Source organism: Clavelina lepadiformis, chromosome 6, assembly GCF_947623445.1.
Source record: "Clavelina lepadiformis chromosome 6, kaClaLepa1.1, whole genome shotgun sequence".
In the NCBI taxonomy this organism is placed as follows: Eukaryota; Metazoa; Chordata; class Ascidiacea; order Aplousobranchia; family Clavelinidae; genus Clavelina; species Clavelina lepadiformis.
This window is the reverse complement of record NC_135245.1, coordinates 14,167,986-14,194,613: the sequence shown is the minus strand read 5'-3', so window position 1 is coordinate 14,194,613 and position 26,628 is coordinate 14,167,986. Positions and strand designations below refer to the sequence as shown.

Genomic DNA, 26,628 nt, shown 5'->3' with positions numbered 1-26,628 from the left:
AACAATGTTTCTGAATAACCTTGCGCTCATTAGGGTAGTTCACTTCATGTTTATTTAATATAATTGTATAATGTTTCATCATTTTAAATTAGTGCAAACACATTTCAAATTCCTTTGCAGAAGTTGTTTTGAGAGTATGTTTTAGAAATAAAGAAAACATGGTTACTGTATCTAACATTTTTTACAAGGAAGCAATGGAGCATTGCCAGTCATACAACAGTAGATTGATGGCAGAAAGAAGGGTATGAAAGTTGAGCTTGTAATCATTAATTTTTCAGTAATGCATTCATGTAGTTCATATATCATTATGGCCTATACGTAAGATGAAACAAATATTATTAAATCTCACTGTCAACAGGCTATAAATTGATCAAAATTTTTGCCTAATGTTTATGTGATTAAACCAGTGGGCGATGTATGGGTGGTGTCACAGTGTGTAGACACCGCCCACCCCCTTGTGCGGTTGTCTTTTTTGTTTACGTTTAGTCTGACAAATGGTGATCTGCAGCTCAGTTAACAACGCTTTAAAGAAATACTAAAATCGCTACTATAATCTTTGCATGCCAAAGTATCGCCAAATTCATGCTTAGAAGTTTTGTCCTAAATGCATATCAAAATACATCATTCCCTTTCGTATGGTGGACCCGATTTCCAACGCTTCTGTTAGAGAACACACTGATTTTTAACCCCACAATAATGCCGAGTTCCCTGTTTCTACCTAGTTTTTCTCTTCAAATCCTTTCCATTACGTGTACTACTTGCACAGGTTATTTGCAGTCATTATGCATAGAAATGTTTACCATAGGGTGATTGCACTTATCTTCCCGGTCTAACTCCACCTACAGGAACAAACAACACACAAGGCCCACAGAACAACCCTCTTTTCAAAGGACGACATGCTGGCTTAATGCTTTCCGTCTTCACATTGTCGTTTACGGAATGTTAATACGAAGGATATTTATAACTCTCCTGTGCCTTCCACGGTATTTCAAACTGTGAGATCTTCTCTTGTGATTGGAGTGTATGGACCTTACCCACACAATCGCCGATGTCTAACGGGAAGATTTTGAAAGTCTTTCATCCGTAGAGCGAGCTGAAAACGCAGAAGTTTTTACAGAACCTTGGGCCTGGCTACAGCTAAAATATGCCAGCAAATTCGACTGCGATATTTTCTAAGACTTTTTCTAGATACGCTTACCTTTGCTTTGTTTACTAAATGTTATAACTTATAACATACTGTAGTAACCTAAATCTACCTTTTAATCCAAGTCTGACTTCAATAAGATTCCAAATAACTGAAATCAACTTTTGCATACCCAACTTTAACAATTGAAATGAAATAATTGCTCTTAAGTTTTTACTGTCATTGTTATGCTCAAATTTCTGACATACTCGACCAACAACCACTTTCAACCTATGCAATTGTACTGTAGAAAATGGAATAAATACAGACAAATTCGGTCAATTGCATAGTCAATTTGACCAGCTTTTTATGTGATTAATCGGATAATGTGTTGATTTGAAATTACTAAATCGGCGTCGGTTGCCTTTCATGGAAAATCAGCGATTTTCTTGAGCATTGTGTGTGTGTATTTGCTTTGCATGTTGTTTAAAACCATTGAAATTAGTTAAAGCATGCCAATAAAGCGCGGAGGAAAACATTTATGTAAAATACTTGGCGATTGTTGTTTGTTTAGTGTTTTTCTGCATCCTCTCTTGATATTCTTCAAAGCGAAAAAATGTATAGCTATGTCCTTCAAACTGTAGTCGTCACCAAATTGTAACGAGTGCACGTTGTTACGATGAGCGGACAAAAACTCCTTTTTTGTTTTATAAGAATCGTGACACCTGCGATTGCAATATCCAAACTTTTTAGCAACTGTTCTTTTCAATGTTTTCTTTTCAGGTTCTTTAATAACAAGTATCTCGTTTGACAGTGATAAATCTTTTCGCTTCTGTTGCTTGCTTGGTCCTGCTTTTATGATTTGAAAATACAGTACAAAAATCTGTGCGGTGTTTAACAAAAGAAAATGAAACAAATGCGGCTTCCTTTTAAGAGCAAGTAGCACACACGTTGCTTTCTCGCTTTGCGTGTTGAAAATTTACAACAATTGTTTCTGTCACTTGAATCTAGCAATGATTTTCTTCTGTTTGTGGAATTGGGAAGATCTCTTTTTAAGCATCAACAGTAATCTGCAAGCATGTTTACGTCCCAGTATCCTTGGTACCTTTCTACCTGGTGAAGGTTTTGGTGGAATCTCTCTCCCTGTTCTTCACTGTAGTCACCACAGTTGTCAGGAAAGTAATCCATATGCGAACTCAGAACGTGTATTTTCACAGACATCTGGGCTTTCATGCTTTCCAAGGAAGTTTGAAATTACTACTCAAAAAGCTGTCCATGCTCTTTTTTCTACTACACTTATGTGTACAGTAAAACCTTCATCTTTGATCAGCTCACGGATCTGTGGCCCGTCAAAAGACTACTGCTCGTAGCTTCGCTTCAGAGATACTGGGGAATTTCATTTGTAAGGACTTGAAGGTTGGGCCATCTTTATCAAGTGCCTTGGTATAGTTTTTCATAGAGCAAGTTTGATGTAGAGAGATGGCAAAAGACTATTTTGTGGATCAACTAAGTAAGCAGAGTTGACATTTTTAAAGCCAGGTGTAAAACTTGTTATGGCTGGCCATAATTATCACTGTTAAACATTGTGTCTAGTTTTGAAAGATCCCGTATAATATGAGACTAAAGGTTGAAATGAACAACTAACAACCAAAATGAACAACAGCGAGAATTTCATAAAAAGAACCTCTCATAGTATCTCATACCAGTTACTTGTGAAAAGCAAGTATAATTGCTATTGGTTTAGAACTATTCAAAAAAAGTTATTGTAGGATAGTACATAATTCTACTTTGCACATCCCTACATCTTGGTTATCTGACACTTTGGATGTTGCGATTCTTAACTAGTCCATATGCAACTAATTGTAAATGGCTTAAGATAATATCACAACAAGTTGTTATTCCAATAGGAGTGGGCTATACTGGGGTGATTTTGAATTTTTTCAAGTAACACAACAGAACTGGAGTTTAAAAGGTGCCTATGGACATACCTAGGAACGTGCAAAAATTTTTTTTTGATTTTGTTCAAATTCCGGATGGAGCCCGGACTTTATATGAAAAATTCAAGATGGCCGCCATACAAATTGACGAATCTGCAATAAATTTACTTCCAGTCAAGCTTTTGAGCTGATTTTGGTGTCAAAAGAAGCAGAAAATTGAGCCTGTTACTTTAAAACAGCAACAAAAAGCCCAGCATGCTTGAAAGTTTCCTAAAACATTGAAACTATTATATTTTGGTCATTATTTTTCATAATTTTTTCATTTTTGTTGGTGCAATTTGAGATTGCTGGTCGCATCCAAGAATAATGATGAAAATTTCAACACTATATACAAATAACTTGTTACCGGTATATGAAATTTACATAAAAATGTCATGAAATACACTAGAGATTTGAGAAACATTTATACACTTTAGTAACGACACAATGGTCGTCACACCTTGGAACACCCATTCAGTCTCTACTGTGACAGGGACGATTTGAACAGGAATAACATCCTGAATGTCATCTCTTTTTCGTCTCCTCCACATCGTATTGTTGTTATTGTTAACCCGCTGGTAGTGGTCACATTGTACAGTGCCATCATTGTTTAAATGGAAGACCCTTGCCAAAAACCACTGATGTTGATTGTTTTCTCCGTCCCACACGACAGCCACATTCGTTCCTATAGGGCAGGCATGCCCAACATACGGCCCGCGGGCCGCATGCGGCCCGCGAAACCTTTTCATGCGGCCCGCGAGATATTCCGTGATTTCGCTCATTCAGGCATTTTCTCCACGGTTACAGTTACATAATCAACGAATCCGATGCTTTACCGCCGCTAAGCGTTAAAAACAACTAGATACTGTAGTGCGAGAGGCAACCGTCTCTTAATGACAGTAACCATCTTCTCAACGATATCTCTTATTCAACGGTTAATCGGTCACATTATATAAAGTAGGCTACACGTTAGTTACAACAACGTTAGCACGCGGCCCGCGAAAAATATTTTTTCGCTAAAACGGCCCGTGTACTGTTTTGAGTTGTGCATGCCTGCTATAGGGTATTCTTTATGGAGTTCAGGAATTGCTGCTGCAATACACATTTTCACTGGTTGATCTATGTCAACAGAGGAAGCTGCAGCAGTAGAGGTTAAGATGGCATATACCTCATCTTCTGTTGGGAAGATGGTCCCAACATCCTCATCCTCAGTTCCACGAATCACAGCTAGGTTCACCAGCATGGTATCTACATTCAAGCTGTTTACTTAGTAGAGGCTAGGATTTGCCTGGCTGTCGTGTGGATGAATCATCCGTTGGTACTGGATCTCCATGCGGATGATTTTTTTCAGCGTGGATGATGATGCTGTTGGCAGAGCTCGGAGCTCTTCTACTTTTGTAATTGGGCCCCCATGTCCCTTACATTGATCCACCAGGTGGTTGAGGAAATCTCCCTCCCACCTGCTTTTTTAATGCGTTCCTTCAGTTTAGTTTTCATCGATTCTTTTTGTGTCTCTGTCCATGCAATCTCCATTTCATCTAACTTCTTCATCACTTTACAGGATGCTAGCTCACTGTCAATTGGTGCATCTTTAGCAAACATTAGATCATCTTTTATTCGTTTCGCTTTAAAGTATCTATTTGAATGTCCTGCGGACAGTCCTGCAAGATTTCCGAATCGGGCTAAGTATCTTTCTGCAAGCAAGTTCTCTGTGGGGAGGTTTACCCTCATTTCCTCAGTTAGTGTATGGATCCTTGTACTCCTCTCACTATTCTCTGTCTCGTCTTCCCAGTACTCTCTTCCACATTGCATCTTGAGGCCAAGTGCACTCTGCTTGGCCATAGCAGTAACTAAGTAGTGGTCGAGGTTTGTTGTGGGGCTGTATGATTCAGCATTCACATGCTTCCAGGGAACATGGAACTCAGACAGGGTTTCCAGATTAGCCCTCTCAAGATCTTTGTATAGTTTAGGAAGGATCTGGACGAGGTCGGATTGCTGGCAACGCTCTACCATGTTGAGGTAAGGCATTGTCACCTTGTGACAGAAGTGAGACAATGCTTTTAGTGATGCCACAATGAACTCATTCTCCAGGTAAAGGGAACAGGCTCTGACAAGGAGGTTATTCTTGCTAGTTCTGGATAGCTTCTTCTTGAAATGGAGAACACAATCAACCAACGCACCAGCAGTGTGACCCAATCTTGTGAATTTGTGGTCTTTATAGAGCGAGAAGGATTTGTGAGTACCATTCTCCTCCAACACCAGGCTAAACTCGTCTGCCATGGAAGTAGTCTTGCCATCACCACCCCTAGCCACAAGCTTCACTAGAGTCGGGACTACAACTGAGGCGATAATTGACTTGCCTACTCGAAGGTATGACTTCAGTCTCGGCTCTCGTTTCTCTAACATCTGGCATAAACCGATTTGGACTTCTGCTGATTTTAGGACATGTAGGCATGACTCATCCAATTTCTCACACACATGTGACTTGCACAGTATGTGTTTAGGAACATGTGTTGCTAACTCAACTTTCTGCTTCTTTTGACACCAAAATCAGTTTGTATGGCGGCCATCTTGAATTTTTCACATAAAGTCCGGGCTCCATCCGGAATTTGCACGAAATCAAAAAATTTTTTTTAAACATTCCTAGGTATGTCTATAGGCACCTTTTAAACTCCAGTTCTGTTGTTTTTGAAAAATCACCCCAGTATAGCCCACTCCTAATTCCAACAAGCTTTTGTGGTTTTGCATTTGGTCCTTGTCACAGCAATACACTTTTCACACAAAAAACTTCGATTTTCTGTAATTCAATATAAATCTTCAACAGATTCTTGCCATGATGAAAACACAGCTATTATTAACAACAAACAAATCTAAAGTATATTTCAACATTGTATGAGTAAATAAGTGTTTGGTTTATTATCATCTCACAACAGTTTTGAAGGGTATGAACTAATGTTAAGCTTAGTCGATATACAATTTCCACAGCAAGTTATGGTCATTTTTTGTGTAGGTTCGTCTTCCATACTTGGATTCTCAAACAAAAGTTGCTCAAAATGGATGCTCCCTATGGTTTGATAAAAGGTAACTTACCTATACAATACAGCAGAGTTCGGTTGATAAATCCATTGTTAATACTGGTTATTGCATTCAAATTGCTTAGGATTCCCTCTTCCTTTCCTATTATAAAAGCCTCAGTTAGATCAGCTACTGATCAATTAATTTCTCCACTTCAATACCCCAAGCAGGCAGATTGTTATTTATTGTCTTCAAATAATGGATGACAGTGTAATTGCATAAGTTGTTTAGGTAAATGGCCATTTGCTGTAAAGAAATTGCAGCCAAATTGTAACAAATGTTTAATTAAACAGACTGTTTTGCGATAACATCATTTATTGCAATTAAAGCAGTTTGTTGTTGCACTTGAAACGGTGTTGCATATATACAATGCATTGATTGCATTTCCACCTCGGGAGTTTTATATTCTTAATTTTATTAGAAAAACTGGGTATTACATCCACCGCTTATTATATACAGTCAAACCTCATTAATGCGGACCAGTTTGTTTTGTCACAGGGTGTTGGGTTTAGCCAAGTATCCAGATAATCAGAATCAAAACAATAATAGCATTCACAAGCAATCTTTTTCGCGCCGCCTTTCACTATCCAGTTTATTGGATTTTTCGCTGTTGATTTAGCACATCTCTTCCGAAACTTCTGTGTTGGAGTCGGACAACGGGGTTTTCAGATTAATGAGGTAAAATGCATGGGAAAAAATCCATACGCTGAAGTTTTGTGTCGGATAGTGGGGATTCTGGTTGTTAAGGGTTTGGATTAACAAGGTTTGACAGGATATCTAAAGTTGGCTGATCCTGCGTTGATTTAACCAAATTGTAATGTATTTTGTTTTAATGCTAGTGTTTTCAATTTCCAGCAAAATTATAACACTGCTGTTACAAACTCTTAGTCATTGCCATAGTACTTAAAGACTTTCATGCACTTTTTTAAATATGTTGTTGATATCATAATTATGTTGTTTCACAAAAAGCACAAATGAGTGAAGAAGTCTGAAGAAACAATTGTTGCTATGTGGAAGAAGTGTTATTTTTATTACTTTTAACCAATTCCAGTAGGAACTGGACATAATAATCAACTCAAATGCTGCATAATTTTGAAAGCCATTTGGCTTGTTTATTACACAAGTTATCAACAACATGCTCAAGCAAACTTACAGAATACTCAATGAGTGAAATACTGTAATATTCTAGCGTGTAAGCCTACCAGTATCTGTGTATTAGCCCACTTTCTACCATAAAATGGCAAACAGTTTTAATGTGTACCTTGAAATCATAGGCGCTGAGTTACCGGTTGTCACGCCATCCCATGACTGTTAAGTATTATGCCTACACAACCTGTTAGCTTGACATTCATTCTACGTGAAATGACCTGTGAGACACACGTGAAATATACCTGCTTAACAAACGATACATGGTGTCAGAAACGGGATCAAATGGAAACAGTTTTTTCCCAACTATACGAAATTCATTTTCATTTAGGAAACGTCGACCAAAGATTTCGAAAGTGGAGACAATTCATTGAATTGACGTTTTCTGGTCTCCTTGCTACCAAAAGTGAAGTGGAAAATGCAGCTACTTGTTATTTTACGCTCGTTCATCAGGAAGGGAAATTTTCAGCACATTTTCCCTGACCGACAAACAGGAAAGCAGACAGCCACCACCCTGGCCAAGTTTCAAGAATACTGCATTCCGAGAAGAAACATCAAGGTGAAAAGGTCATATCAATCGAAAAATGTTTATTGTACCGGCCAAGACCCAATTGACGAATAAAACGACCATGGTAGGTCCTCAATCTCTTTATACATTGGTGAACTAAATGGTGAATCCCGCGATGAAATATTTGCTATAATCACCATCGAAAACCCTTACAACAGGCAAAAATATGTCTCAAGCTAGACAATGGCGCTCAGGTTAACATCATTCCAAAATCCGCTTATCGGCTCTTGTTGAGCCAAATAAGCTTAAAACCATCTAGTGTCAAACTAACGGTTTACAGCTTGACTCAATGGATGAGTGCACATTAACGTGCAGCCACAAGAGCGCCAACGAGACTTTAAGATTTATCGTCAATAGGCGACCTCCACCAATACTTCGGTTAAAGTCATTTGATGATCTTGGGCTGATCCATTTTTGATAAAACGACTACGAACCTTGACAACATAATACACAAGTACTCGAACGTCTTTGAAGGCATCGGTTGCATCATAAAACCATGTCATATTATCACAGACAACAATATAAAACCAGTAGTAAGCTGGCCATGCCCAATGTGATTTTCCCGGTGAGACGGAGTTAAACATGAATTCGGCGCAATGGAAAGAGACAGCATTATAGAAAAATTTAGCAAACCAACCGAATGGGTCAACTTCATGTCAATGAAAATGAAGAAAAATGGAAAAACCTGTCTGCTTCAACTCGCATCCCCTTAACAAAGCCATAAAATGAATTAACCTCAATTTGGCTTGTCTCGGTTTAAATGTTATGGCCACATCATAGGAAAGGATGGGACGAAGCCCAATCTCGATAAGGTATCCGCCATACAAAGATGACCCCACCGGCATGCATGAAAGATTTGCGAGTATTTTCAGGGATGTTGAACTACCTCAGAAAATTCTCCCCTAATTAGGCAAATGTTACTTCTCCATTCACGGACTTACTTAAGTACAGCAGCATCTGGTTATTCAATGAGAAACACCAAAAACAGTTTAACATGATAAAGCAACACTTCGTTTCTACACCCGATGAGGTCTTACTGTACTCTGACATCCACAAACCTTTGACCATGCAGGTCGAGGCGTCAAAACAAAGTTTTTGAGCAGCATTATTGCTGGAACACAGGGCCAAAGAATTTGCTCCACAAAGCTTAATACAATCTGAACATAACTATGTGCAAATTGAAAAGGAAATGCTTGCCATTGTCTTTGTCTGTCACAAGTACAACCAGTACATTAATCCACAGTAACCTTTCAAACTGACCACAAGGCTTTAATATCAATAGTAGAGAAACAACTTACCTCAATTTCTCCCCATTTACAAAGAATGATGCAATGATATTAATCTCATTTATGTATGGATATTCCACTTTGAGATGCACTCTCACGTAACTACTTAAAGGAAACAGGCGATCTAGATGTAGATATGGAAGCCCGTTTTTAATAGAATCATTGCCAACAACCAGTCACGGCCTAATTTCAAAAATGAAGTCAACAACCACAAACGATGAAACGTTCCAGACTTTGAAAAGGTATGTACTTACCAGATGGTAATTGAACGAATGAAATCAATATTCTGTTGTCGTGGCATACCCCAAACCGTCTGCTTGGACAATGGTCCTCAGTTTGCGAACCATGAACTTTCAAACTTTAGCAAAGAATGGGAGTTAACAAGTATCACTTCAAGTACGAATTACTTCAAGTCAAACAGCTTAGCGGAGAAAACTGTTTAAACCGTTAAGAGGCTGTTAAGTCACTGACCTGTGGAAGAAAAAAACATCACATACTGCTGCGGAAGAAGGTGGCTACTCATAAAGGTTATAGAAAGAGGTTATGCACCCAGAGCATATATCATTGAGAACCACCGTGTGTCGCAACTTTGAAGAAGTCCAATGCATTTACACAAAGCCCCCAAAGTAGAAGATGACATGCTATTCAATGAGACTGGACCATGCAAGTGACATATGGACTTCCAGCTTTATCCGGATCAGATTGCTCAATCAACTCCCCGAAAGAAAATTTCGACGCTAACGAGCTAAGCGTTGAAGACAATGACAGTAGGAATAGCGGAATCGAGTCGAATGCCCCATCCCCGCTAGAAAGCAACAACGTGAATACGCAGCGCGTTAAATCTGGCCAACGCCAATACAAAACCCATTATGTTAGAACAACCAAACCACTGTCAAGATCTGAGGACTATGTAGCTTAGCGCATACTCACGACATCGCACATGCAACACTCCCTGCATGAACAGTTTTTATAATGATAAGCTCTCTTTGTGTACATTTCAGTGTTGCTGGCATCTCATGCGGATGACCAAAGCCACCTTGTGGACTTCTGTTGAAATGCACACATGCCCCTTGAACCTGAAAATGAAGTGTGGATGGCTTACTCTCTGTTATTTATTAATTGTTAATGTCTATCCGGATCCCACTTGCTCAAAACAGGAACCTCAATACAACAAAGTTGGAAACAAAGCATTGCTAAATCATATCTGAATTTATGCTGTGCTAACCGGATTCTCATCCAAAACTAGAACTAAATTAAGACAGTGGACCATGATGCAACATAAACAAAGCATAATGTAATAACTAGCAACAGTGGTCAGAATTATTTAGCAACTTGTAGGGATGGTTCGAAAATTTTACAAAGGGCTGTAATAATACTAACTTTTTATTATGGAATGATAGCATTCTATATCTTTGGACTGGGGAAAGTTTTTCCACGACCTAAGCCAGGCCATGATTCCTCATCGCCCAAGGACATTACCATGGTAACACCACCAGATGTGAAAATGGTTATATGGGCCACATTGCTGCCAGCACAAAAGTGGAAAATAATTTTACTGACTAGACTTTAGGTACAAATTTTGAATACTACAAGATCGATTTTGATGCATCAATGTAATACAATGTTGTAACTCCTGGTTAGGTGTGGAAGCTGATAGGTATGAACCAAATAATTTAGCCAGTAATGCCACTGACACCTTATTTTTAAAAATATGCAGGCACCGTGGTCCTGGATTGCACCCAAACCAAGTATACACATATCCGAACAAGAGGTGGAAGAAAAGTCCCCGATTTAATCCCATTGCTGAATCACAATTTGATGCACTTTCATTTTCTGGTAATTTTTATTGCGGAATGTTTTACAATCGTAGTTGTAAAAACAGTTTTGCGATGTTTAATTTTTTTTTACAAAACTGAAGTTATGATAAGTAGAAGATTTTTAAATAGCGCTAGCTAGTCATTTGACACCAAACACAATGGGTATTACTAGTAAGTAACACACTGATATGGTATGTTCACTGCCATGTCACTTACTTTTCAGAAGCTGCCCATCTTATAAATGAAAACTCAAATGATTCCACCAGTGTAATTACAGCAGCTATACTGGAATGTGACAGTGAAATGATTGATTCTTCTTCTGTAGCTGGATTGAATAGCCACATAGATAATGATGATGAAGATTACTTTTATGATGATTTTGAAACTAAATCAAAAAGAAAATCTAGACGGAATCAAAAGGTAAAAGTCATCTATTTTAAGATGCAACAGTATCTGGATTACTGTGCTTTTCACTATTCAAGCATCGCTTCTAATAACGTGGGAAACAAGATGTTTCATTTGTACAATTGTATGCGTCTAGTCTCACAAAGCCAAACTATCACCACCTTTATTTTGTTAATCATGTGATCAAAGACGACAAGTTTAACAGTTTTAATGGATTGGCCAGATGACACCATGTCATACCATTTTATGTTATTGATCTAAATGCAAGTGTTCTAGAATACAATGGCTTGTTAGGTTACTACATTCAAAGATTTCAGTTTTATTAACACTCTCCAAAAACAGCATAAGTGTAAGTTGTTTGTTTGCCAAGAGTTAGCCTCAAGATCAGTAATTTACAGCTTTTGACAAATCGCATATTTTTATGTAAAAATAGTCTGAATTTTAGTGGTCGTTGCACAGCCACATTTACACACCTTATTGTATACTGTATTTCAAAATGAAATATACCGCTAGGTATAGGGTTACAAAGGTGGTTACCTTTAAAGAGGCGTATGGCTTCGAAAAATGGTCTATTATTTTATTTCTTTAAGCCAGGAGTTCCCAACCCTTTTTATATCCAATATATACCCCTTGAAACTTCTGATATGTTTTTGCACCCCCTCCAAAAACAATTTATTATAAAGATGCAATTCTTATTATCTGCAGCAGCCAAGCTATTTACGGAAAGCTCATTTGTAGGTGTCATGAAAAGCAAGAAACAAAGAAAACTGTAATAACGAATTTAAATAAACAAAAACACTAATATTCAAGCATACATGCAGAATTTACATAACATGATGTTATAATCACATAATCATGTTATCACCAACGTTCTCTCTAATTTTTCACGAGTCTGAGCAAACACACTAACTCCCTGACCGGTCTCTTGGACCACTGTGAGCAACATCAGACGTGCGGGTGGTCATTATTATGCGTTTATTCTATTTTCAATTCGGGTTGGAATTTTTTCTTGTGCGCAGCACAGATTTTCTGTGCGCAGAGACCTTGTCAGCAGTGCGCATTTGCGCACGCGCGCAACTTAGAGGGAACATTGGTTATCACAAATGGGATGAGGAAACCTAGTTCTTTGTCTCAAAGTTTCGGAAATATATTCATAGTTGAATACCAATCATCCTCTTAACGTCTTGTTTTCAAATTACATTTCAAGAAGACTATTTGTCCAAAGATCAATAAAGAATTTTTTCAGTTCTTCATCCTTACTGTCACACAAATTGAAGAATTTTATGAATTCATAATCCATTTGAAATGTTTAGTGTTCCAGTCGCAAAATATCCATCAAACGATCATGATAACATTTCCAAATGACCTGGGAATTTTCTTCTTGTACAGTAGATATTCTAGAACAGGGGTGTTCAAATGATTTCTGTGATGTTCCACCGGAGCCAAATCTGGCAACGTGATGTTCCACTAAATACTGACCCAAAGAATTTCGAAGTTTGACACCTATGGTACTGGTTAAACTTTTACGTGTATTTTTAACGTCAGTTAATTTTCTGCTTATTAGAGAAATGATTTTGCATTCATTTGCAACATCATTTGGACTGGTGTATTTTGCATGTTGATGTAGCTTGAAATATAGAATACAAACAAGTACATAAAATTAAACACTTATTTTCCATAGTAATGCCTGGTACTGAAAAGTCATTATAACTTGAATTAATGTTCTGGGGGAAGAACATCCTAGGAGAATTTTTAAGGCTAACATGGCCAATCCGATATCTCTAAAGTTGGCACTTATGCATGTGTTAAACGGATATATTAGGAATGATGGTGCTTTATTTCACCTGCGAAAAGGATTAATGTTTTTGTACTTACACCAAAACAATTTCAAACCTTGATGCTCTTTTAAATCAATTTTTGAATTTGGTCCAAAATGTGTAATGATTCATGTTTAGCAGGCTAGTGGACGTCCTACACGTCGAAGTGATCCTGTTGATGACAAGGATAAAACACATACATGTGAATGTAAGTTGGTTCAGATCTAATTCTGCATGTTAAATTAGACATACGATTTATAAACATTGTATGGTTTAATACTGGCATTGACCGGAGGGCACCTTACAAAAGATATTGTGTGGCCCATACAAACTTTTTATGATACCGATATCTTGTTCAATATGTGTCTTTGGAAACCATTTGCTCAATTTGGTTACTAATAATCATGTATTATCAGTTTCATTTAACAGAAAGTAGTTCTAAAAAACTGAAGGGTTTAGAAAAACCAAATAGCAGCACATAATATACATTCATGTGGCTTCTCATTAATAGTTGCACACTGCAGAACAATGATCTTGTAAAATGCTTTTATCGAGTAGCACAACTTTCTAATCAGTATCAGTCTAATCGATTTTCTCAATCCTTGACTAAAGAGGACCAGATTAACCACATTTCAGACGGTATCATTTTAATGTTCACATTTAGAATTTCTATGTTGATATGCTTCCATATTGTAAACCAAAGAATAGGTCATATTTTACATCTTTTACTTAATTTCGTTTGACACAAAGCAATATCACTACGCACAATAGAAGGGAAACAAAGCATACCAAACATTGATATACTCTCAATATTAAACTTGTTACTGTATATATATTTGTTTGCCTTTAACTGTTAGTTCTTTACCTTTGCTTTATAATGAAATTTTGCATTTACGTCATAATACCATGCATCATAATTGCATGATACCATACATCATAATCGTTTCTTATTTATTGCTCGTATCTAATTTTATATGTTTGTAGTTTTCAAAAATATTTATTGGGTTTGCAAAACATTGGTTGATAAAAGAGATAATTCACCAGCTGAGCACCTTTTGTTATTTACCTTAGATTAGTTGGTATAATTACTGTTATTAGAATAAGCTAACCCAGGGGTGGGCAAACTTTTTGTACTGAGGGGCCACATTTGAAAAAATATTGAAGCCGGGGGGGCGCACACTCTCATTACAAAGTAGGAAAATTTACCCGGTGTGTAAATAAACGCATATTCATATTAAACACAATTTTTGTATTTCACACTCAGTTACGTTTAAAGCTATGCAATCATCATCACAAAATACCAGTAGAAGTACTGGTAGGCCTACGGTAGCCGCTACCGTATTTGTATTTTATGATCAAACAATTGAATCAAACGATGCGTGAGAAGTGTACGGCTAGTTGCTGAGAGCATATTGCAATACGTGCGCGACTGACGTGTGTGTGTTTACGCACTGAAAGTGAAGAGAAAAACACACTCGTAAAGGGAATAATATTTTGTCATCTAATTCTAACCTGTTTAATTAAAACAATAAGTGATGAGTAGGAGTTTCTGCAAGTGCCGGCGGGCCGCATCCGGCTCGCGGCCGTAGTTTGCCCACCCCTGAGCTAACCTGTTGTCATAATAATAATATCTCCACTGCTCTATATATCACTCGTGTATTAAACCCAACTAAAGTTTAGTGCTTGAAGTAGTTCCCTGGGTTAATGGCTGGGTTGAATTAATGAACGTTTGAAAGAGTTAATGAAAACAGGATATTATTGCATTGCAATCTTGTTCACCAAATCCTTAACATTTGGCAAGGGACATCCATCCAGGAGAGTAAATCTGAATACTGAAGGTGGTTTCACGTTCACTATAATAACTGTATACCCACAGTTTATTGCACTATATCTATGTTATCTTTCTTTTATAGTGCGTCTTTTGAGCTGTTGCGAGCATATCTACATTATCCTATGCAATATACTGATTTCTTTGCACAGTTTTCACTATAAATTTTGGGTTGACTGGCAAGTGACACCTTGATTAGAAACAAATAACAATCAATGAAAAATTTGATGCTCTGGTGAATGTATGACTTTTTATTTGAGGCATCGTTTCACTGACCCATTCTATTGAGCTTCTGGGAGAAAAAACAGAGACGAATATAGCAAAACATTTTGGAAAACATAAATGGTTAGATTACCTCACTCATAAACATAATTTAGTGCAACCAAACACTTCAATATAATGAACTTGCTATAATCAAATCATTACGTTGTTGGTATGTACCACAAATGCAAAGTCTATGCAGCTATGTACTATATAATGCATGAATTTCTTAACATTAATTCAAATCTAAATTGGCGACACTTCTTACGGTGTATGAAGCGATTGGGCAGTGGCTACAGTGCTCCATATTAAACAGTAAGCTCTAGCGTAATTTTCTTTCAACAAACCCTCTTTCATGTGTATGATTTGTGTTTACAAAAGATATATAGGTTAATTATTTCCCACCGCTGTAAGCAGTGACCACAAGTGCAATTTTTACATATGGAAAACAAGTAGTCAACCTGTGTCATTAATTTACGAACAAACAATTTCTGATGTTTTTTGGGGTAGTGCGTTATTTCAGCACCCCACATGCAAGTAGGATTGGCAAAGGTATTCCATAAAAAGGAAACGAGTTTTCAAACTGAACAAGTTTGTTGGTAAAAGTTTGTTTTAATACAATGCAATATCAGTGGAACTACAATATCTATCAACAAAAGTTTTTCCAGATTCTAAAGACTTTGACCAGATAAGGTCACAACCAAATGTGATGTCATAAGCAGGGATGTGGAGTTACATCCAATGTTCCCTCTAATTTTTCACGAGTCTGAGCAAACACTCTAACTCCCTGAGCGGTCTCTTGGACCACTTTGAGCAACATCAGACGTGCGCGTGGTCATTATTATGCGTTTATTTTATTTTCAATTCCGGGTGGATTTTTTTCTTGTGCGCAGCACAGGTTTTCTGTGCGCGGAGACCGTGGCAGCAGTGCGCATTTGCGCACGCGCGCAGCTTAGAGGGAACATTGGTTACATCTATCAACTTTATTATCGTTAATCTCAATGGTTTTATTAGATTTGTACTCATACTTTTTATAATATTGTTGTGAATAATTATACCAAACTAAACCCAGGCATTATTCAGTCAAATTATCATTTTTTCTAAGATTTTTGATCAATTCGAATAAACTATGTTTTGGGTGAATTAAATGATTACTAGGGCGATTATTTTTTGACCTAAAAATTGAAAATTTTGACATTAAAAAACTTTTTTTTGACGTATGAAAAACTCAAGTAGTTAAATTACGCATTATTGTACAAAAAGTTAAAGTTTATTGTAGTAAAGAAGAGCAAAAATCTGAACACAGACCTAGCTATTCTGAAAAGGGAAATGAGCTAATTACAAATCACTGCCAAAAAACTGCAACTAAGACACGACAAAAACTGTTCAATACATTTGTCTAAACTAAAGATACATGAAGTACCGTATTTTCTTGAATAGAAACTGCCCTTGAAACCGCACGATTTGATTAAAAATAAACAATAGAAGCCGCAGAAGACAATGATGAAATCGCTTCGGTGTAATATAAAGGCTGTCATTGAGAGCTTGCACATGCGAAAAACAGCAGTTGTCACATTACAGTACTGATCGGATAGATAGTACAGTGCAACCTCTACAACACCACAACAATGCAGTTTGTAAACAATTTTGACGTGGTAAAAAATTTTGACTTTGTAAACAATTTTGACAATTTTTGACCTAACGCTGTAAATTTGACAAATTTTTGACTTTTTTGACTTGTCAAAAAATAATCGCCCTAATGATTACGTTTCATACATCTTCCAAAGCTTGGATGATTATCATACTTCTTCATCGAATAATTAATTAATCAAATAAAGCAGTATTTTTTACTCGAAAACAAGTCATGAATTTTTACATCAGTAAATAACGTGAAACATATTAACTAAACTTTGACTCTGACAAGTTATATATACATCATACCTAAAAAACTTGGTGCATCATTTTAAAAATATTTTGGATAAGCGGCTGTAAACTACTTCTTCCAGCAGTTTTATTATTTTAATTCGTATTTATGCAGTGCACGTTGTTGTACATTTAACATTATTATGATGCGTGGATTGCATCAATATAATTAATGATTGCATCATCAATGATGCTTGATTGTACCGTCTATTCCGTCAGAGTTCTTCATTATTTGGTCATGTTTAAAAAGTTCAAGCTACAGAGGCCAATCACATTCTGTATCAATCAAACTTAAATTTGCAAAAATTATTTAAAAATTTTAACTTTCTGACCCTGTACTCATAAACCCCAAAATTTTCATTTTCTGTGAGAAATTTAAAATGTTTTTGTTTAATATTCTTGTAAATATGACATCAGCAAACATCTTTAAAAGCATTTTTGTCGTATGTTATGAGTTGCACATATAAAGTGCAGTGTATAATTATGAAATGCACATGATTGTACTTAAAAAAATGCACACTTTTTAGCCAGTATACCAGATTGTGTTTGTCATTTTTCAGAGATATATATTCCACCTCATACTTTTTATTAGACAAACTTCGTGTTTCTTTTGCACTTTGATTTCACTTGATTACTTTTTAATTTTTAGATTGTGGTAAAAAGTACAAAAACAAACCTGGTTTAAATTACCACCTTCAACATGTTCACCAAGATGAAATGGACGCAGATGATGAATATACTCCAAGTGGTAGACATACTCCATCTTCAATTATATCTGACGATCATCACTCAACATCTTCCAGAACATCGGCATTAGCTGCACAAAAAGCAGTTGCAGCAGCTGTTGGTAATGGCATTTGTTATATTACACTTATTCTAGTGAACATTGTTCAAATTTATCATTGGCTAACACAAACTAGCAGTAGGACTGATTTTGTTCTATGACTTAATTAAAAAATATACCCTTTACTGGTTCCACAATGCTTTTTTATTCTGAACAACATTGATTGTAAAAGCTAAACTGTTCTTGGCTAAATTTTCCTTGCATAGTTACAAACTTACAACATCTACAGTGTTTATGGTACAATAATGATTATATAAAGCAATTCAGCTGTTTCGTCATATTAAAGTTTTTGCATAGTGCATTATTTCCTGCAACTTACTTTCTTTGATAAAAAAAGGTTTTAGAAGAATGTGAGCAACAAACATTTACCACTTAAGTTTTCATTTAGCTATAAAGATATTTTCTTTCCAATTCAATTTGTTTGACATATGTTGGAACTCAAAATAACTATATTCTGGCTCAGTCCTTAACCCATCTTCTAAGGATATTGAAATTTGCATATGAAACCTTTCTTAAAGATTGCATAGAAAACTTAAAATATGGTGAAATAAACTGATATAGTTATCATTAAAATATTATGCAGGATGTGTAATTGCGTATAAGTACAACCGTTATTGTAACTACAACCTTTACAAACTACATATGATTTAAATTTTAGATTACGTAAACCCATTTTAGTTTAGTTGTTAATTTTGATTTTTTATATCAATTTTTGAGAAAATGTAATTACGCCGAGTGATTTTTGCAGCTGATATTAGCGATGTTGAACAAGTGCAACCAAGACCAAAGCGAAAATGCCAAGCACAATCTAACAGTTATTGTGATTTTTGTCTTGGCGATGCTGATGAAAACAAGAAAACCGGCACACCCGAAGAGCTTATTTCGTGTTCTGATTGTGGAAGGTATTTTTCTAAAATTAAAAATTGTCTTCTAAAAAACCTGTCATTTGGCTACAAGTAGTACCTAACAATATTTTGTTGTTATCGGTGCTAAATCAAGTGAAATTTATATCAAAGAAAACTGGTTAACAAGTAATACGAAGCCTAAATTGAGTTTTTTACAGCACTTAGTTTAGTAGTTAAGCAATTATTGCCAAAATGTGTTCTTAGTTTGGCAGTTGTAATGAGGCTGGTGTTTGCAATTATGATGTAGCAATGTGAAATTTATGCGCATGAAGGTTCGTGTTTAAATCGTGTTTAGTTTCTGAAAAGTGATGCTATGTGATGAATCAGACACGAACTTTTCTCACGTATAGTATATCAACCATTTCACTTTCTTCAGTATTTCCAACAGCCATGTTCGACATTAAATAGAAGATGATGATAAATCGGACAGTGTACGTCAGTTTGTCAAAACATTTAGAGTGGCACTAATTTTCACTGCAAAGTTCTTCCATCCTGTCATTTTATGGGCTTCCTTGTTACCCTGTTGGTAACAATAGTACGTTACAGTCGGTTGTTTGCATTTTAGGACTGCTTAAAACAATGTATGATAAAACCTAACGTGATCATACAAATGAATTACAATGGCTGCTTAGTTTTTCTACTTAGCAGTAGTGTACACACTGGGAGCTTTGGGGTGAACCCCCATTCATTGATAAAATTTTTAAGTAATTTTACGCATTAACTGGACTAGACCAGCTGTTGTTTGTCTCTGGTCCGAACCGAATTATGTCTTTGATCAAGCTTGTATCTTTGATATAGTTAGATTTGTTTATGTTTATTTGTTTACTCATCTGAGAGTTTTAACAGCTGTGTGGTAAAGGTGAAAGATGTATTTTTTTAAAGGGTTAATCAAATTAAGATGTTTAAAGCCGGTCTGTATTTCATGGCAGGATTCGCCAAGATTTTCCGAGAAATAATGAACATTGATTTTTAGAAAATATTATTGTATTGTTGTTTATGTTTGGTTTATATAAATACTTATATTTAAAGTTTGGTTGTGGGGGTGAAAGGATATCGTAACTTATGTTCTCAGCTTCATACGCTTGCACACCCTTGATATTAACAAACAGTGAGCTTTCCAATTTTGAGCAGCAACCAATTACAGCAGGACGCTACTCCAGCAATGACAATCTGCTGTTCATTATGTCATGAGTACTCATGACCAGCGGCATGTCAGGATGCTACTCAAAAACAGCATGCTGCAATTGGGGGCTTCACAAGAAAAGTTTAGCATGTGATCAGTTAAAACTGCTATTCAATCAATCAATCATTTTATTTTTCGTCAAAAGCGCGGTGTGGAAGAAAAATCAAGCCAGTTGTTACTGACACGCGCCAATGAACGGGAAAAGTACAAAGACAAAAAGGCTTAAAACGTGCTCAAATATAATTAAGGAAATAATTGCTGGTAACAACTAGCATTGGAAATTTGGCATATCATTATGGCTAGGGATGTGCGAAGTAGAATAATTTACTGTTCTAAAATAATTGTTTTCGAATCCTATTCCAATAGTCCTAAACCAGTAACAATTACATTTGTTTTTCTTAAATATCTGGTAGAGAGACTATGAGAGGTTCTTTTATTAAATTCTTCCTGTTAGTTGTCCATTTTGTTGACCGAAAATAGTTAATTTGGGCATTTTCAAGAAATTTACTTGCTTGCAATAAACGGCGTCAACCTTCGACCTCAAACTACACTCGGTGTTTCAAAACTAGACGCAATCTTTAACAGCAATAATAAATTAACTATATAAAAAGCAAGAAATCGTGAGCATAAATATTATAGACTTAATCTTAATTTGCAACGTCTGGTCAACATCGTTTACGTTGTTGTTTTATCTTGTGCATCATTGTTCGCAATCTTATTGAGGGACTTTCAGGAAGGTCGGCTTCGAATATCGTAACCGCATTCCAATATATCCCGATGTGATACGAAGACGGATTTGTAGTGTTGGCGAGTATTTTTTGGCCTGTTGTGGCGGAACATCTTACAAGTTTGTGAGATTAATTCGATTAATTCCGTAACTGAAAGCCGAGCTACACGGACTTTTTTCTTATCGAAACGTTGCAGTGAATCATGTATCACCGTGAAAATGTGAATAAACCTAACGTAATACTGATGACTAGTGTTGTAATAACTTAAATCGAAGTTGAAAACGACTTGGTCACGTTATGGTGGTTGTGACGGCAAAGAATAGGGCAGTAAGTAACAAAAGAAAAAATACAACCCTCCTGATGACGTCACGAGTGAATAATTGCGGTTTAACGTTTTTATGGTATCATGTGTTGCACAATCGGTCGAAACAGATGTATTTCTTGTTTTATTAATTTGCACTAACCACCACTTAATACTCATTTAATTATAAGCCTTTGATCTTTAACTTTATTGTCTCCTTAGATCGGGCCATCCTTCCTGTTTGCAGTTTACCGATATTATGACAATGAACGTGAAAAAATACAGCTGGCAGTGCATCGAATGCAAGTCATGTCATGTCTGTGGTACATCTGACAATGACGTAAGGAGTTGTTGTAGAGTTCACGTCAAATAGTTAAAGCATAACTGGCTACAAGTTGTCTTCCCATTTTTCAGGAGCAGCTTCTTTTTTGCGACGATTGTGATCGAGGCTACCACATGTACTGCTTACAGCCTCGCATGGAGCAACCTCCAGAAGGAAGCTGGATATGCAATTTATGTGAAAACGACCGCAGAGAACGAGAGAAGGTTGCACTTCTTGCTGACTCGGAGACCATTAACTTGTAGACACAAACTCTAATTTCTTGTTCTTGAAATATGTCCTACTTGATTAACTCTTGTAAACTATTTTGTATAGTCTTGCAAAGGAGTCTTCAGAAAACACCCTTTTCGTATCGTATGAAATAAACAGTTTTGCAACAAGATTCAATTTATTTCTTTGCGATATATCTCAAATCGTATACCTTTTTTTTGAGTTCGTAACGTTACATAAGCAGCAAACTATCTGTACAGCCTCGGATTTTGAAGCTGAAGTGCAAGGGGGCCCTTTTGTTAAACATAATTATAGTTCAAGCTTATATTCAACGAGTTTTGCTTTATTGACTCCAAACGTTACACATGCGTAATTAGACAAGCCAGCTGCTGTTATTGTTCGATTGTGCCAACTAGGATTCTTGGTTGTAATCCATAATTATTATTGATTGTTCGCTTATCTGACTCCGTTGACATACGTGTTCGTTCACCACTGATAGACTAGTTGAGCATCACAGTACGATAACTGACAGTGTTCTTGAATATAGTTATATTAATTATTGATTCACAACAAAACGTTTTTTGCTTTCGGAGCACATATCAGAGATGCATTCGATATCACTCCAGAAAGAAGACTGAACGTAGAGAAACAGCGCATTGTGTGTTGTAGCAACGGTTGACATAATTCGGAGGTAATAGAAATGGGTCGATTATACTACGCAAAGTCATAATACAGCACAGCGTTTGTTGGTAAACATAAAAATAGCACATTTAATACTAATTACATTTTAATATCATCAGATCTGCTCAAGAATTCCGTATGAATTAAGGCTAATTATGACAATTAGCACACGACTAAGAATTGCGTAACTAGCCTACATTAATAACAGCGTCGGCCTGCTTATATGAAAATACCAATACCCTCTGAAATATTACATTAGCAAGTAAAACTATGTAGTTAACATGAAATAATATTTAGGAAAGTATATGAACATGTTTTAAGATTTTGTCATTTAGAAATAGATTTGCCCTAGAATAGTTAGAAAAAACCAACAATATAATCTAGTAGGCTATACACCAAGCTTAGTGGCATCAAAGAAATTTTAATGCTTATTTGACCACTTATTTTAACAAAAAAGTTTAATTTTTCTCATAAACGAAGATTGTATTGAGTAGGGACCGTAACCGCACTTACTTTGGAATGATTTTTGTAATGTATTTCCTTTCAACATCTATTTTGGAACGCTTATTTTGCTTTTACAACTCGATCAATAAGTGAACAATTCTGTATCACCAACTGCAATGCTCAATTTGCTTTATTGGACGTAGACTCTTTAGAAATTTTTTAGGGCCTAATTGATATTTAGCGACCCGCGTTTATTTTCTGATTGTGTGACAACGGTGGAATCTGTGTTGGTGTGGTGTTGCGCTCGGCTGGGAAGTGTTGGGGCAGTCTACGTTTGGCCATTGCAGTGGAAATGTGGTTGTTTTTAACTAAGAAATGCTATTAAAAGTTGTAAAGCAAAAAGAGCTACTTGACTAGCTGTAAAGCGGGAAGTTTCATGGCTGACAAAAAGTTTGGTTACAATATTACATGTGTGAAGTATTACATAACAACCATCTTTGCCTACTGCACTGGCGGTTGTTACAATATAAGCGAGGTACAATTGAAGATTGATAACTTTTTTTACTTCTGCTACGATTGCATGAGTTCCCATTCCTCAAACGGTGTGATTATCGCTGTTGGTTGCTTAATTCTGTCTATACATATTACTCAATGATAAAGTTCCCATTTTTATTTATTCTCAGAGACAAAGGCTTACACCTTTGACCAAAGCTTACTGCAGTTACATTGCGCAGTAGTAAACAACAAGTGAAAGCGAAAGAGAAATTGCAAACATTACATCAGTATATATAGCTGTCACATCAGCTCAAGGTTGCGTAATTTATCTGTACGTCTTTAACGAGAATTTAAGTTTGTCAGCAATTGTATCACAAGATCCCAAAATAAAATTTCAGCATTTATAAAACAACCCATAACTCATGACGTAACCGTCACAAAACTGTGGGTGGCTATATGCCTGGTCTATACATAGGCTAGTTGACTTAGTGATATGATAATGTCTTGATTACAGATATACACACAAAATAACGTCAAATAAACGCAATTTTCAAATTTCAATTATTAATAATAATTATTATTATATGTATAATATGTTAAATCTTATCTAACTTTACCTAGAAATTTTATTTTGCTTTTTTAGACTACTTTAGTTTCAGTTACGCTAGTCGGCTAGTGCTTTAACTATGTCTATGATTGTCTACTATACGTTTTATAGAGAATCAATTTAATCAAATTGAGGCTAGTTTTAATGGATCCTGAAAATATATTCATGATTGTAGAGTTTTGTAATGACAAAAGCATCCTTGTCACAAAATTGGAAAACTCTTTATAACTTGTCGGCAGTTCTTTGAGTGAATTAATAAACATGAGGATATCAACATTTACTTGTTAATGTGTGTAACAGTGTAGGCCTATGTTTGTTTGGAACCACTTCGGTAGTCTGTAGTCTCATCGGTTTTAGAGAAGGTAATTAAAGAAAGTGCATCATCGATAAAATACATTCACCTACTGTTTTGGAAACAAGTCCGAATTTGTAATGTGGACAAGTTAAGATTATAAAAAGCAAATCGTGGTCAAACAGAAAATCTGGTAAGTAAAATTTACCACCGTAATACATATAAATAAGTTTCTTGTTCAGTGCACAAACCAACACAAACTCAGTATAGCTGAAGCTCGTACATGCATTTAGTCTTTGTTAGTAGAACAATTTGACCTGGTTGTTGTGAAGTAGCGTGTCAGCCCAAAAAGTTTGAATAATTTTTCTCTAACCAAGCCTGAGTATCACGAGACAAGTCGAGTTTTTCAAGCACTAATACACAAGTCAAGTCTATCCAAAAATGTGTCTCAAGCTTTTCTATCTCTGATTTATGCATGTTTTTGTGCATCATGCAGGCCGTAGAATGAGAGAAGGTTTATCAAAAGATCGCCATCAGAGAGTAAGATGCCGTTAATAAAGTTTAAGTGCAAGCATCATGCTTGTACTTGTCATGTAATGGCGTTTTTACGTGTTCACTTGATGGTACAGTCAGTATTCTTTCCAATGGAAGCATTAATTATATTGATATAAAATGTCCATAGAAATATCGAAAGAACACAATCAAAGAAGCTGCTACAATGAAGGACTTCTTTTCAGATCTAAATGACCGTGGAGATTTATATTTGAAAACATATCATGCATATATGTCCCTGATCAAAGACTGCATGCATCTCACGGGAGCCAATTATGCCAAGTTGGCTGAATGGACGCCACTAAGTTTGGAAAATCTTTGTATAGAACCAAGACTTTTGCGCTGACATTTTAGACTTATACAATTGTTTCCGAAAATTTTGAAGGGATTTTTCAGTAAAAAGGCACTATTTAGAAAGTGTAACATTTAAATTCAGTGATGGTCAACGCAACCACATAAACTACTTAAGTAGAAGTATTGTTACTCCATTTTAAATGTTATCAATACCTTGATTTTCTGCGTTACAATGTAATACTGCATGACTAAACAACAATTATTTGTTCCAAAATAGAGTTGATCTACTCTTGTAACAATTGGTTTTGACCTCACTTGGTTCATAATGATCTGTAAAATATATTTCATTCTTCATTTGCTGATTACACTGGTCAACAGCCAATTTGCTTCTGAAACGAATGAGGTCAATCTTGGCTAATTTGGGGTCACTGATCTCAAATATCAACTTTAAATTTGTTGATTAGCTCTAGTTTTTGAGATATGGCACCATGCCAAAATTTGCTTTACTTGCTAACGCGGAAAGAAGTGTGCGTTTATCTGTTGTAGTTTGCATCTGCCAGATAGAGTTGGGCACTTAATATATTTGTTTGAAGGTAGATGACGTTTCTATTCATATTATTTTTGATTTTGACGTATGTTTGAGTTGGGTTGTTTGCTTGCTTCATGTGTGTAGTCTGAACTGCTCTTTCTGCAGATGCCACGTAAATGCATAAAAAATGCAGACAATTTCTACTAGATTTGTGGTGAAATAACTTTTTCTTCACAAAAGCGAAGTATAACGGCTGTGGTCAGGAAAACAAACCTTGTATTCAACTTGTATTTTGGATATAAAGTTGGTGATCAGGACAAGAGTTGGGCCCCTAACATATGCTGTAACTCCTGTGGTGCAAATCTTTGGCAATGGCTAAACGGAAAAAGAAAATGTATGCCCTTTGCTGTTCCAATGGTTTTGAGAGAACCTACTGACCACATTAGCGATTGCTACTTTTGCACGACCCCCCACCCCCCGGTTTGTAAAGGTTTGTCGAGAAAGAAGAAGCAAAGTATTCAATACACAAATATTCCATCAGCAATTCGTCCCGTACCGCATGGAGAATTACTTCCTGTTCCTGAGGTACCTAAAGAATTCACGTTACGTTGAAACACTATCTTCCAAAGAACCACACCTTATAACTCAAAAGAAATTGCACTATCTTATCCGGGATTTGGAACTACCAAAAGTTAAATCAGAAATTTAGACTTCAGCTCTAGACTACAGCAATGGAATCTTCTGGCAGAATCATCATCTTCGAAGACGGTAAATTTGATCAAGTGTTATTTGACAAAGAGAAAATTGCATGGGAAGCGTTTAAGTTGCTGGCCACAAAATTCTTGGGGAACAAAAGAGCTGACAACTACACGGAATTGGTGTAAATCTCATTAAAGCATACAGATGCATGGAGTGCAATATGTCACTGAAGATACACTTTTTGGACTCGCACCTGGATTTTTTCTACCAAACTGTGGAGATGTCAGTGATTAGCATGG

The 26,628-nt window shown here is 36.3% G+C and overlaps 1 protein-coding gene across 3 annotated transcripts; it reads left to right on the top strand.

Moving 5' to 3' along the window:
- Positions 1–86: 86 nt before the first annotated feature.
- Positions 87–21,908, top strand: LOC143461653 (zinc finger protein DPF3-like). 3 transcript variants are annotated; one of them, XM_076959463.1, is made up of 9 exons: positions 87–242; positions 6,110–6,180; positions 10,892–11,010; positions 11,218–11,411; positions 13,352–13,421; positions 17,875–18,072; positions 18,818–18,971; positions 21,409–21,526; positions 21,601–21,908. In XM_076959463.1, the coding sequence occupies exons 1-9, from the start codon at positions 159–161 to the stop codon at positions 21,769–21,771; spliced, it is 1,179 nt and encodes a 392-aa protein (XP_076815578.1). In that variant the 5' UTR covers positions 87–158; the 3' UTR covers positions 21,772–21,908. The 3 variants fall into 3 exon arrangements, with proteins under 3 accessions (XP_076815578.1, XP_076815577.1, XP_076815576.1); XM_076959462.1 differs by having other exon boundaries at positions 11,215–11,411; positions 13,355–13,421; XM_076959461.1 differs by having other exon boundaries at positions 11,215–11,411.
- Positions 21,909–26,628: the final 4,720 nt, after the last annotated feature.

Coding starts and splice junctions, on each gene's coding strand:
- LOC143461653 (XM_076959461.1), top strand. CDS start 159: ATGGTTACTGTATCTAACATTTTTTACAAGGAAGCAATGGAGCATTGC. Junction 18,972..21,408: donor TCGTGTTCTGATTGTGGAAG/GTATTTTTCTAA, acceptor TTGTCTCCTTAG/ATCGGGCCATCCTTCCTGTT. Junction 21,527..21,600: donor GTGGTACATCTGACAATGAC/GTAAGGAGTTGT, acceptor CCCATTTTTCAG/GAGCAGCTTCTTTTTTGCGA.